This window comes from Odocoileus virginianus, chromosome 6 (assembly GCF_023699985.2).
Source record: "Odocoileus virginianus isolate 20LAN1187 ecotype Illinois chromosome 6, Ovbor_1.2, whole genome shotgun sequence".
NCBI lineage: Eukaryota > Metazoa > Chordata > Mammalia > Artiodactyla > Cervidae > Odocoileus > Odocoileus virginianus.
This window is the reverse complement of record NC_069679.1, coordinates 67,892,962-67,905,826: the sequence shown is the minus strand read 5'-3', so window position 1 is coordinate 67,905,826 and position 12,865 is coordinate 67,892,962. Positions and strand designations below refer to the sequence as shown.

The following is a 12,865-nucleotide window of genomic DNA, read 5'->3' as shown; positions in this document are numbered from 1 at the left end:
TCTGGGAGTTGGAACAAACCCGGTCGGTCGGTGGGGCCGGTAAACAACTCCGGAGCGAGCGGGCCGGGCTGGACGCCGCCCGCGGAGCCCGTGCCCCTGGGAGCGGGGGAGGGGAGCGCCCTCCAGGAGTTGGGAACCAAAGGAAATTCGAGGAATCGGTCTTCTTTTGGGGGTGGTGGTGGTGGTGGAAGACTTTTTAGCTAACCCGCGGAGCCAAGGCCCCGTCGTGGTGCTTCTGGCGGGTCCCGCAGTCGCGGGGGTTGGGGGGGGGGAGAGGCGCCACCTGGATACGGGGACCCTGAGTGCGGGTCGGGACTGGCCCCGGGCCCCGCCCGCTCCGGGCCCCTTCCCCAAGACTTTCCACCCCCGCTTCTCCGTCCCTCCCCCGTCTCCCCGCCCCCAGCAGAGCTTAGCGAACCCTCCAGATTTAAAGACCAATGGGCCCTTTTCTTTTTTTTTTTTTTATTCCTTGCGGGGAGAGTGGGGGTATAAAAAACCGAAATAGCTTCACATCAGGACGCAGACTAACCTTGTGGTTTTAACGCGCACCCTATTCTGTCCTGAAATCTGGAACTCATTACCTCATCACTAAGAAACTGCACGGAACCGCTCCCCCCCACCCCCCTCCTCGAAGCGGGGACGAGAGGGAGCAAACAGCCCTTTAAGAAAGAAACCTACATTTGAATGATTTAAATTAAGGTGGATGGAAGTTATTTCCCCTTCTGGCGCTTGCCAGATTTCAAGAAAAGCTGAAAAATGGGAGCAGGGGGAGGGAAGCAACAGGCAAAAGAAGACACCAGAAGAAGAAATGCAAGGGGGGCAGCGGCCAGTTTAAAAATGGGGGCCATCAATTTAAGTCACAGGGGACAAATAAAGCAGACCGGACTGGGGATCACAGACATTGGTTCGTGGCTGCAGCAAAGGTGGTGTGTTACGCGAAGATGAAAAAAAAAAAAAAAAAACCCCAACAACAACAGGTTCCTAAAACAGTTGTGATTTGGAAGGTTTCCGGGTTTGCTCGGAGGCTGACAAATAAATGCAGTAAAAATATGTGTGCGGTGGTGGCGGCGGCGAGAGTGTGACTCCAGCGCTCGGCTCCGCCCGCCCCAACCTTTTCAAAGAAACGTGCTCATAATGGGGTGACCTAATTACATCGCAATGGAACCCGCTCTTAGCCACTCAGCTCACGGGGTTTCATAACAGACCCGGCGGCCTCGAGTGCTGGGAAGAAACGTGCGAGGGCTGAGGAGGCGGCCGGGCACGCGGGGAAATAGGAAAGAAACGCAGCCCCGCGGTTTCCACTTCGGTCTGTGGGGGACACATTCACAACTTTTTATCTGGGTGGGTGGAGGGGTGTCCGAACCAACAGTAAATAAATATATACTTTGCAGTTTTCAGAAGAGTAATAATTGCCAACTCGAGGCCTTTCGGTTTCGAGGATCCCATGGCCCCCTCCCCCCATCCCGCCAAAACAGCGTAGTGTGACAAGCCATATGTTCCATTCCCGTGAGGGCGGGGGAGAAGCAACAATAAGTGTCGCCTCCCCACATCTTTGTATCTTCATTCTTACCAAAGTAACTTTTTTTTTCATGGTTCCAGCGTCTGTGGTGCGTATATGTGTTGCTTAGGGAGTTTCAGGCTCAGCCCGTGGTTCAGAGCGCGGGGCAAGCTGTGCGTTGCTCGGTGATTTTTTTTCGGGGGTGGGCAGAAGGGCGATCGTGAGGATTCAGGTTTGTTTTAGAAAAATATTTAAAGATTGCTGCGTGCAATAAATACCACTCCCAGGCCTGTGAAAAACAATCCGCCCGGACGGGGGTCTTTTTCACGGAGCACCCCCCCACCCCGCCCCAGACTTGGAGGGTGTCCGGGGTGTGTGTGTGTGTGTGTGTGTGTGTGTGTGTGTGTGTGTGTGTGTGTGTGTGTGTGTGTGTGTGTGTGTGTGTGTGTTTTGTGGGGCGGGGGGGGGGGGGGAACCTCCTTAATCCTTCTCCCTCACCCCCGCCCCTGAAGAAACAAAACCCTAGACTTGAACGCTCTGTACTCCCCTTATTTCCAGTTTCCTTTCCCCGTGGGGTTTGCGGAGGGGAACCGAGGGCTGAAGAGATCCCGGGAAAAGAGTGAAGTTGTGCGGGAACTTGGAGAAGTTTCAAGGGAGATCGGCACAAGATGGAAACCGCAGCCCGGGCGCTTAGGACGGGCTTCTGCTCCCGCTTGCAAAAAGAGAAAGTCGAGCCCGCCTTCCTGCCCGACCAAAAAAAAAAAAAAAGAAAAGAAAAATAACAACATAACAACAAGAACCCCGAAGAGTGTGGAACAAGTGATGTCACAGAGCCGCGCTCGCAGGCTGACAAAAGGGGGGCGCCCCTTCCCCCCCCCCCTCGCGCCGCGCGCGGCCCCAGAAAGGGGCGCCGCCCCGGGGTAGACAGGCGAGCGGACTCGAAACTTTTCCTCTTTAAGAAAAAAAAAGTTGTGCGCGGCTCACAGTGGGTTTTTTTTTTTCCTCTTCGCCTTCTTTCCTCGTCTCCCCTCCCCCTTCTTCCTTTTGAAAGTTTTTTTTTTTTTTTTCCCCCGAGTTTGACCGCATGGCTGATTCAACTTAAGTGTCAATCAACTTTTTTTTCCTCCTCTTCCTCATTTAAATAAGTTTAAAGCTCCTCCTCCCCCTCCGGCCCACCAAATCTGAAACTTATATAAATTGGGCTTCGCGCGCCGCAGCCCGGGAGAGTCAGAAAGGCGAGGGGCGCCGGGAGCAGGCGTGTGGGACTCCTGACCGGAGAGCCGGAGGCTGCGCCTTCCCCGCACCGGGACCTTCGCGACACACCAGACCCTCGTCCCTGCCCCGCGCGAGCGCCCAAGATGACCACCACCCTCGTGTCTGCCACCATCTTCGACTTGAGCGAAGTTTTATGCAAGGTAAAGTGGGACGCAGCGTTTCCTTTTCAAAATCTTTTTTCTTTTGTCTTCAAAAAGAATCTCCGAAAAGTTTAGGTCTGGACAGGCAGTGGTGGGGGAGAGGAAGAGAGGCGAGATGATTGTTTTTTCCGCCTCATTTTTCTCCCCAGTTTGAAGGAATTTGGCTTTCTCCTCCCCACCCTTTGCGTTTCAACCATTCCTGGCGGGGATTACCTGGGAATCCAGAGGCCAGAGTTTTAGGGGGTGCAGTGTGCGTGGGGGCTGCCCGGGGCAGTGTTTGGGGTTTGGGCAATTTTTCGGTGATTCTTTTCGCCCGTGACGTGCCGCTCTTGAGTCCGGCTTCGCTAGTTTGCTCCGTTTAGGGTGTCGCCGCTCCCGGGAGGGAGTTCGAGTCTCTCCAGTCACTTTGCCGGACTGCAGGTCGGGAGGTGCGGGTCCCTTGGGAAGGAGAATCTTGGGATGACGTTTTGCTGGGTGATTTCCCCCTCTGTTCTGGAGAGGCTGGGGATCTGCGAGAAAAAGGCCAAGAGTTGTGATTCAAAGGATGTTGTCAAACGAGTTTGCATTGGGACTTCAGTTCGCCCCAGCTCGACAGGCTTCCTGTTGTGATAGCCGATCGTGCTGCAAACTTTGGGGGTGAAAGTGGGACTCGGGTTCACCCGCTTTCCTCTTTTCTGAGAATGAGACTCGTGGATATGGACGGGATGGGGGGAGCGGAGGGGGAGACACGACGACAAAATGCCCGTCTGAGCTCTAGGGTCTTGGCGAGGAAGGATTTAATGAGGGCCTAAGTCGTGTAGCTTGCCAGCCGGTGTGGGAAAAGGCGAGTTTTAAATCCGAAATATTTATTCCAGGAGTGCAGTTTAAGGGTATATAACAGAAGCCTGTGGATGTTAAATTTTTTTTCGCCCCATCTCCCCAGTTTGAAAGAGAGAAGCTGCTTGGCTACTTTTAATTGCTAAAGTGTTTTGCCTTCTTTTAAACACGTCGAGTCATGTTGCTGTCTTTTCCTAGCTTGCTTCTCCAGTCGGTGCAGCTGCCAGGGCCCCAGGGCTGCAGGATTGGGGTGCAGGGACACCCTGGAGCTGAAGAGCAACATCAAAAATTTGAATTTCAGTTTCCTTCCCTCCCTGTGCTTTTCCAAACTTCAGTTGCCCTGGCGGCTGCCTGAGCTAGCCGGCACTTCTTCCTTCTTTTCGCGGCTCTCCGGCTCTTTGATCTATTTCTCTTTCTCTTGCTCCCTCCCCCCGCAGGACTTTTTAAATGAACCTCATTGTTGGGAACTGGCTCTCCACTGGGTTCCTGTAATCCGCTCCAGGGGGTGGTTGCTGTTACAGATTCCCGATCCCCCGCAGCTGATCCTAAGGGGCCAACTTTAGAATTTGCACAATGACACCCACATGGGTCGGGAAGCCAACTCCCAGGTCCCCTGCTCACACCCTTTCCAAATCTTAGGTACAGGTTGGGCAGGTGAATAGAGTCCCATTGGAACAGAGACCTGCCTGTAGTGCCTCTGCTCCCCCCCACCTCCCCCACGTCCATTATTGACTGGGAGGAGGTTGGGGGGATTTGGTGCTTTCCTTTTCCTTCCCACCTGCAGCTTTGCGTTAAAGATTAAACACTGGCGCTCTTATCCTACCCTGCTCTTGCAGCCAGGAGACTTAACTGCAAAGGCATCCTCTCAGCGGAGGGGGTGGGGTGCGCAGTGAATGGTGGGAGAGATCATTGTAGAAGGCTCCCCTTCTGGGAGCATGGGAGTTTTGTATTCAGGGGATCACATCCCTCTCCCCGTCCCCCGCCCCACCCCCCCCCACCAAATCGGGGATTTCTCCTCCAGCCCCTCCCTCTCCCCTCTAAGCTGCAAGGTAAAGTGAAGGCAGTCTGGAAACCTGTTGCCAAAGCAATAGATCGCTTCTGAAGGAGGAAGTAGAGCGTCTTCGGCCAGGCTGTGTGTGTGTGTGTGTGTTGGGGTGTGTGTGTGTGGGGGGGTAGTCAGTTAAGCAGGGACTGATTGAAAGGAGGCCTAGCCCATAGTGTCCTGCTGTTTACCTTTTTTTGTTAGGAGGGTGGGAAGTGAGAGTTTGTGAGTTGTGTGAGATATTTTCAACTGAGGAAGGTGGAGTTGGATATTCTGGATGAAAGCGGTAGTTTGGGGACAGGATATGACAGTGCATTCCAGGGATCCAGGGATCAGCATGGAGTAGGTGCATGTGTAAAACAATTTCTCACATAGGCCAGGATTGTTGTGGTTTCTTCTGCCTGGGACCAAAGTAAACCCTCTTGACTGGTGGAATGGGAGAAAGAGGAGGGGGCTTGCCAGGGCAGAGGTGGGGATGATGGGCTCCTTTGAGAGAGATGGAGCATTTCTGATTGTGGAGGGGGCTTGCCCTTAGGGGTACCCTTCTTGGCCTGGTGGATGGCCTTTGTCACTAACCACAGTCTCTCTCCTCGCTTTCCCCTCCAGGGTAACAAGATGCTCAACTACAGTACTCCCAGTGCCGGGGGGTGCCTGCTGGACAGGAAGGCAGTGGGCACCCCTGCCGGTGGGGGCTTCCCCCGGAGGCACTCGGTCACTCTGCCCAGCTCCAAATTCCACCAGAACCAGCTCCTCAGCAGCCTCAAGGGTGAGCCAGCCCCAGCTCTGAGCTCTCGGGACAGCCGGTTCCGAGACCGCTCTTTCTCAGAAGGGGGTGAGCGGCTGCTGCCCCCCCAGAAGCAGCCGGGAAGCGGCCAGGTCAACTCCAGCCGCTACAAGACCGAGCTGTGCCGCCCCTTCGAGGAGAACGGAGCCTGTAAGTACGGCGACAAGTGCCAGTTCGCCCACGGCATCCACGAGCTCCGAAGCCTGACCCGCCACCCCAAGTACAAGACGGAGCTGTGCCGCACCTTCCACACCATCGGCTTCTGCCCATACGGGCCCCGCTGCCACTTCATCCACAACGCCGAGGAGCGCCGTGCCCTGGCCGGGGCCCGGGACCTCTCTGCTGACCGTCCCCGCCTCCAGCATAGCTTTAGCTTTGCTGGGTTTCCCAGTGCCGCCGCCACCGCCGCTGCCACGGGGCTGCTGGACAGCCCCACATCCATCACCCCACCCCCCATCCTGAGCGCCGATGACCTTCTGGGCTCACCCACCCTCCCCGATGGCACCAATAACCCCTTCGCCTTCTCCAGCCAGGAGCTGGCGAGCCTCTTTGCCCCTAGCATGGGGCTGCCCGGGGGTGGCTCCCCGACCACCTTCCTCTTCCGGCCCATGTCCGAGTCCCCTCACATGTTTGACTCTCCCCCCAGCCCTCAGGATTCTCTCTCGGACCAGGAGGGCTACCTGAGCAGCTCCAGCAGCAGCCACAGTGGCTCAGACTCCCCTACTTTGGACAACTCAAGACGCCTGCCCATTTTCAGCAGACTTTCCATCTCAGATGACTAAACCAGGGTAGGGAGGGACCCCCCTGCCTACTCTCCTACCCCACCTCCTCATCCCCTCCCCACATCCCCTCCCCTTACCCCCTTCCCCATCCGATTCCTGACAAACCCCTACATAACAAGGTTAAGCTCAACCCCTTTCCCCCAGAACCTTGGACCGCCCCCTCCCTCTCCCCTCTTTACACCCCACCCCCAACATAAGGACAAGTCAATTTGTCAGTAGCTTCCTCTGGCTTGAACCCCCTCGATTTTTATAGCCCACTTAACCATGCATAACAGACAAGTCCCATATTTGTCAGTAGATGCCTTTTTTTTTGTTACCCCCCCCCTGGCTTAAGCCTTAAGTGCCAAATCACAAAAGAAAAAGCAGTAACAGTTTACAGAAGCAACTTAGTGCCTTGTAATCTAACTTCGTCACTGTGACTACATTACCTCTTCAGCGCCAGAGGGCACCCGTGGGCCTCCCCAGAGCCTCTGCCCAGGGGAGGGGGAGGTGGGGGGTGGGCATGTAGAACCAGCAGCTCCCTCCACTGGCAACACAATTGCACCTTTCCTTAATTTCAGTCTCCCACACACTTCCTCCCTCCCTCTCCCTGGTAGCCCCCACACCCCCCCTCGGGAGAGTTGTTGCCAGGCTTGGGTTTTTGGGGAAACCTGTCTTGACATTCAAAACCTTTTTTCTTCCCGACCTGAACCTCTGTTGACTAATCTTGCCTGGGTTCGTGTAGGTCTGCAGGAAGGAAGACTGCAAAAGCGGATGAAGATTGTGACATTAAGTGGGACTGTGTGATTTAATTTTTTTCTTTTTTAAGTGGGGAGGAAGGGGAAGCTAGATGGACTATGAGAGACTTGATTTTGGTGCTAAAGTTCCCCAGTTCATATGTGACATCTTAAAAAAAAAATAACAACAAAAAGAGAGAAAAGCTTAAAAAAAAAACATGTAAGGGGTGAGCAGTTAATGGTATTCATTCCACATACAATATCTGTGTAAAACGATTTCCTATAGAAGTAGCTTTAATGGTTTTTGCTCTAGAATACCGTAGGTCTATCCTTAGAGCACTCACGCCATGCTTTTTTCCCTGGGTTTTAAACTTCATATAACTTTCAGAAATTGGAGAGCAAAAATTTTGCTTGTCACTGCACATCAATATAAAAAAGCTTATTTAACTTATCAAAACGTATTTATTGCCAAACTATGCTTTTTTTTTGTTAATTTTGTTCATATTTATCGGGATGACAAATCCATAGAATATATTCTTTTATGTTAAATTATGATCTTCATATTAATCTTAAAATTTTGTGACGTGTCTTTTTCCTTTTTTTCCACAGTTTTAATATATTATTCTTCAACGACATTTTTTGTAACTTTACACTTTTTTTGGTTATTTTATTTTAAAAAAATGAAAAATTAATTTAAAAAAATGCAAAAAACTGTTGGATTATTTATTTTAGAAATTTCCCCCCTTTGTGTTGGACTGCAAATTGAGTTTCTTTCTCTTTTGGCCTTTCACAACTAGGACTGAGAATGTATGTAAAAGTTCTGTGACAGTACAGAAGGAAAACAACTTTTTATGTATAGCTTCTAAAAGGGAAAAAAAAAAAAAAAGAAACCCTTTGACTTCCACGTGCCCATCTCAAGACATTCCGATTGCAGATTTGAGGTTCTGGATTCCAGGTTTTGGAGTTTTCCAATGTTAATACAAACAGAACTGGCACACCACACATTAAGATGAATGTAATTATTATTCCTCTTGCTGGTCACTACCGTCGCTTTCTATTTCTCTTTCTTTGTGTGAATTTATTTAAAAAAAACTTTTTGTAACGACTATTTGCAGTTTAAAAATCAATAAACCCATTTTTTTCAAGAAACATTGATGGTAAAGCTGGTTTTGCTTGCTTTGGCTTTGCTCTTTGCCTGTAGGCTTGTCCTTTGTAGATGAGGTAGGTGCTAGGAGGGGGAGGAGGGGGGAAGGGCATTGGTTGATTTCTTCTTGTCTTTAACAGCTAAACCAGTGGCTGGTTCCTTTTGTTGAGGTTGGAATTCTGCTGAGCTTAGAGGGGATGGTGTGGGGGTTGATTGCAAAGCAGCCTGTATTTGTATTAACCTGCCCAGTTGTTGGTTGTTGACAAGGGGCCAGCCTTACCCACCCTTGTAGCCTCGAAGATTCTTCTGGAGACCTGAGGCATGGGGGCTTCCAATCTTCCCTGCTTAGTCTGTGGTCATAATGTTTGGGGTGCTGAAAGGATGAAGAGGGGGATGTAGCATATGGCACTCCAGCAAACCTGGATTTGTTCTTTTATTTGGGCACTTCCAGGCATTTTTTGTTTTTTGGCTGTGCCACCTGACACATGAGATCTTAGTTCCTAGACTAGGGATCAAACCCACACCCATGCATTGGGAGTGTGGAGTCCTAATCTCTGGACAACCAGGGAATTCTCTCTCGGCTTGTTTTTCCCCGCAGAAGATGGACCTGAAGCTCTAGCCTCTTAACACTTGTCGGGTGGGTATGATGAACCACTGCAGACTCATGGGCTTTCAGGGTGGTGAGGGGCTCAGTCACAGGGCACTAGGGGCAAAGGTAGTTTCATTTGGACTCAACATGTGCTGCTATATTTGGAAGACTTGAAGAGGCATGAAAATGGCCAGTGTAACGGGAAGTCATCAGTTCCCACCACCTTAGTCTTTGTTGCATCCCTGATGCGACGCAGGATAGGCAGGTGGTCATCTTGGGAAGGATGAGGTCCCCTTGGCTAGAGGAACCTTAGCCAGTGTCAGATGGCCACTTAGAGGGGATGTTTTGCCTGCCAGAGAGAGGCTTCGTCCTTCTGAAATCTTAGTCTGGTTCTTGGGAGGATTTCTTTCTGAGGAGGCAGGGATATCTGAGGCTTAGCTGCCTTCAGTTCCTTGCACTCAGTAAGTTTTGGGGTTGCTGTGATTGCTCAGTCACTTAGTCGTGTCTGACTCTGACCCCATGGACTGCAGCATGCCAGTCTTCCCTGTCCTTCACCATCTTCTGGAGCTTCCTCAAACTCATGTCCATTGAGTCAATGTTGCCATCCTATCATCTTAACTCTGTTGCCCCCTTCTCCTGCCCTCAATCTTTCCTAGCATTCAATTTTAGGGAATAAGCTAAATTTCTACTGGGACTCCACTGGGCCCCTCCCAAGGCAGACAGGTCTGCAACAGACATCAGCTGGCCCAGGGCTGTCCTTGAGGTGGGGTAGACCTACTTTAGGCATCCTGTGATTTTGTTCCCTGGCCAGTAGGTGCTTGCTGGGGGGCAGGGCCAGGAGGTAGAAAAAAGGGACTATTAACCTCTTCCAGGGCAAAGGCTGCTGGTGGAAGAAGGAAAATCAGCCCTTCCTGGGTCTGGAGTAAACCTAGGCCCTCTGTCCCTTGCAGAGGGAATGAGTACGTGTATATGTATGTGGTGGGTGGTAATGGTGGTGTGGGAGCATGTGAGTTTCCTTTCTGAATAAAAGCAAAAAATATATAATCGTGCACCTTGAGCTGGCTTACTGTAGGCATAGATGAGCATATGGCAGATATCTTTGTAATTCCCCAGTTCATGGAGCATTGGTTGGGGGCTGAGCATACCCACTGGCCAGCCCAGAATTTCCTTCACTGGAGTCAGTCTTCTGGGTGATACCAAAGAAGGAAGCATTGATTCCCAGAGATCCTGGAGTGTAGGCACTGGCTGGAAAGGTGAGAGGAGGTTCCCTATGGCCTGGGGAAGCTTTCTGTCCCCACGACTTGACCCTTCACTTCAGTGTCTCCATGGGAAGCTCACACAGGCTGGACTTAGGCCCACTCAGGCCCAAGCACAATCACCACAAGAACCTGATTTTCTACCATATAGATCTTAAAGGTAGATGAGATACTGCAGTCCAAAGCTATTTGGGAAATGAAATAGCAGAATCGTTTCAGTCCCGTTCTTTTTCCTGGATATTAGGTGATGAAAGGCCTCAATAGCAGCCCTAGTCCTGTGCTCTGGGCTGGCAAGGATTCCAGGGAGGTGTGAGCCCAGAGCTGGCAGGGAACCTCCCTGAGCCCCTCTATGGCCAGAGAAGATAAGAGCCATGCAGAGAGAGCGGGAAGTAAGGCCTCCAGAGAGGGAGGTGGGGCAGGAAAGGCCAGGCCTGCCTTTGTCAGCCAGCTTCCTGGGGCAAGAGGTCTACTTCCTCACCTCCTGCCCTGGAACTTGGGGCATCTCTGTTTTGGGAGCCTTTGCAAGGTCTGTCCTGGTGGGGCAGGGCCTCCATGGCTGTTGGCCCTGCAACTCATTTTGTTGTTGTTTACTTGCTCAGTTGTGTCCAGGTCTTTGCAACCCCATGAACTGCAGCACGCCAAGCTTTCCTGTCCTTCACTACCTCCTGGAGCTTGCTCAAACTCAGTCCATTGAGTCAGTGATGCCATCCAACCAATCTCATTCTCTGTTGCCCCCTTTTCCTCCTGCCCTCAATCTTTCCCAGCATCAGGTCTATGACTCACGGTCTGGCTTTTGGTTAAATTTCTTTTCTTGGAGCAGCTCAAAGACATGAGATCTTTTGGCCACTGAGCAATGATTTACCTTTTTAGGCCTTGAAGCCTCACTTTTGGGGAGGAGTTTGGGAGCCTGCTCTACCTCAGTGTTACCCTGGTGAGAGGAAGACCTTTGGGAGGAATGGGGAGGCAAATGTGAGATGGGTTTTGCATTCAAGTGGATCATAACAAAGCACTGGTTATGGGCAGACACAGTCAAGGCAGGAAGATGTTTCTGTGGCATGGAGGTTGGAGCTCTTCAACTTGGGTTCAAATCCCAGCACTACTATGCCAGCTTGTGCCTTGGGTGAATGACTCAACCTTGAATTTTCCATCTGTATCTTGAGGGGTGACCGTGAGGATTAAGCGAACCATACCAATGATGGCTCTCCATTCAGTGCCAGGTAGTCTGAGAACTTTGTGTGTGTTAACTCATTAAATGCTACAGTGACCGCTCAGAGGAAGTTCAATACTACCATGATTTTACAGATGGAGAATCTGGGGTGCAGAGAAGTGCCCTCATTTGTCACATGTTTAGAAGTGTCAGGATATGCACACGAGTAGGCCGGCTCCATGCCTGCATTTCACTACTATGTCTCAGACTGGCACACGGAATGTTTTTGGCGTAGTCCCCAGCACATAGTAACTGCAGACTGACGGTGTTAGTTCCTATCTCCCTTGGCTTTTGTGGAGATTTTGCAGGGGTATAAGAGGTGACCAGTTGGATTAGATGACTCTGCACACACCCCCTCCACTGGGTGTCATGATCTCATGTCCCACGGGGCCCTGGATTGGAGCGTTTGGAGGACGGTGCCCAGGAGGAGGGGCAGGACACCGCCTTGGACTTTCCCCTTCTTTGCCTGTCATGGGGTGGCTTCGGTTAATGACTGACAGAGCAAAGGGTGCCCGGGGCTGCCTCGAGAGTTGGCCTTGTGGCCCTCTTCCCCCAGGGTCTCCCTCCCTGCAAGTAACCAATCATTTAATCACATCTGGCTGGATGGACCTGAATGCTACCTGACTTCAGGGGGCAGGGACAGTGGTGTCCAGTAATGCCCCTCCCCTCTCCTTGCAGGTGGCCCCCCCTCAGGCCGGCCTCTGCCAGCAAACAAGGATTCAGAGAGGTGGGACACAACGTGAAATTTTGGCTTTTTCTTAAGGTCAGATCAGCACTGGAGGGTCCTAGGATGACCCACCTCTCAGTGGGTAAAGTTTGGCCTACAGAGAAACCTCCAAGGACTTATGATACTTCTCCAGGAGCCTCGAAGGATTACATCTGAGTTACCACTGTGGGCACTTAGTCTCTGAGGAAGTAGGGCGGGGGCTGCCCGCATGCCAGGTTGGGCTCTCTCCTCTTGCCCACGAGAGCCAGTTGCTGATCGGGGGCCAAGGCTGCCTCCACCACACTTAGGCTGTTTGCAGTTCTTTCGACATATCAGCAGAGGCTGGGTCTCAAGGTACAGGGCTGGGAGTGACGACTGTGCCTGCACTATCAGGGGGATAGTGAAAAATAAATATTGGCAATGGCCGAAGCAGAGGCAATTTTCTCACCACCGAAAGCCAGTCAGGTAGCTGCTCCTGACTCCCAATAGTACTTCGGGGAGAAGGAGCTCATGACCATGTGGGACAGAGTTCATTTCTGCCCACCCCAGCACTGAAGGAAGGAAGGAAGGCTCTGTTGCCCAGGTAACGAGTTAGTTTTAGAGTCAGGAGTCTGGATTCAAGTTCCTGCTTAGAGTCAACTACACTCTGAGACTTCAGGCTAAAAACTTAGTTAAGCAGCTCAAGGGCCCCACTTTCCTCATTTGCAAAATGGGATTATGATGATAATGATGAGGACAGACACCTAATTCAAACTGTAGCAGAGGCACACAGTAGAATACTATATAGCGATATAAAAGTATAAATGACATGTATATACCCAACAACTTGGGTGAGCTGCAAAAATAGAAAACTGAGTGAAAGAAGCCTGCCACAAAAGAGCACATTTTATCTGAGTTCATGTGTAAGAAG

At 51.4% G+C, this 12,865-nt stretch overlaps 1 protein-coding gene across 1 annotated transcript; it reads left to right on the top strand.

Annotated features, from left to right (window-relative positions):
* Window positions 1-2,748: 2,748 nt before the first annotated feature.
* On the top strand, window positions 2,749-8,202 carry ZFP36L1 (ZFP36 ring finger protein like 1). Its single transcript, XM_020889758.2, has 2 exons — window positions 2,749-2,913; window positions 5,378-8,202. Exons 1-2 carry the CDS (start codon window positions 2,857-2,859, stop codon window positions 6,335-6,337), a joined length of 1,017 nt encoding a protein of 338 aa, XP_020745417.1. The 5' UTR covers window positions 2,749-2,856; the 3' UTR covers window positions 6,338-8,202.
* The last annotated feature ends 4,663 nt before the right edge of the window (window positions 8,203-12,865 follow it).

Bases quoted from the DNA above. Each gene is read 5' to 3' on its own strand.
- ZFP36L1 (XM_020889758.2), top strand. From the start codon at position 2,857: ATGACCACCACCCTCGTGTCTGCCACCATCTTCGACTTGAGCGAAGTT. The intron at 2,914-5,377 runs GTAAAGTGGGAC...TTTCCCCTCCAG, and splicing joins TGAGCGAAGTTTTATGCAAG to GGTAACAAGATGCTCAACTA.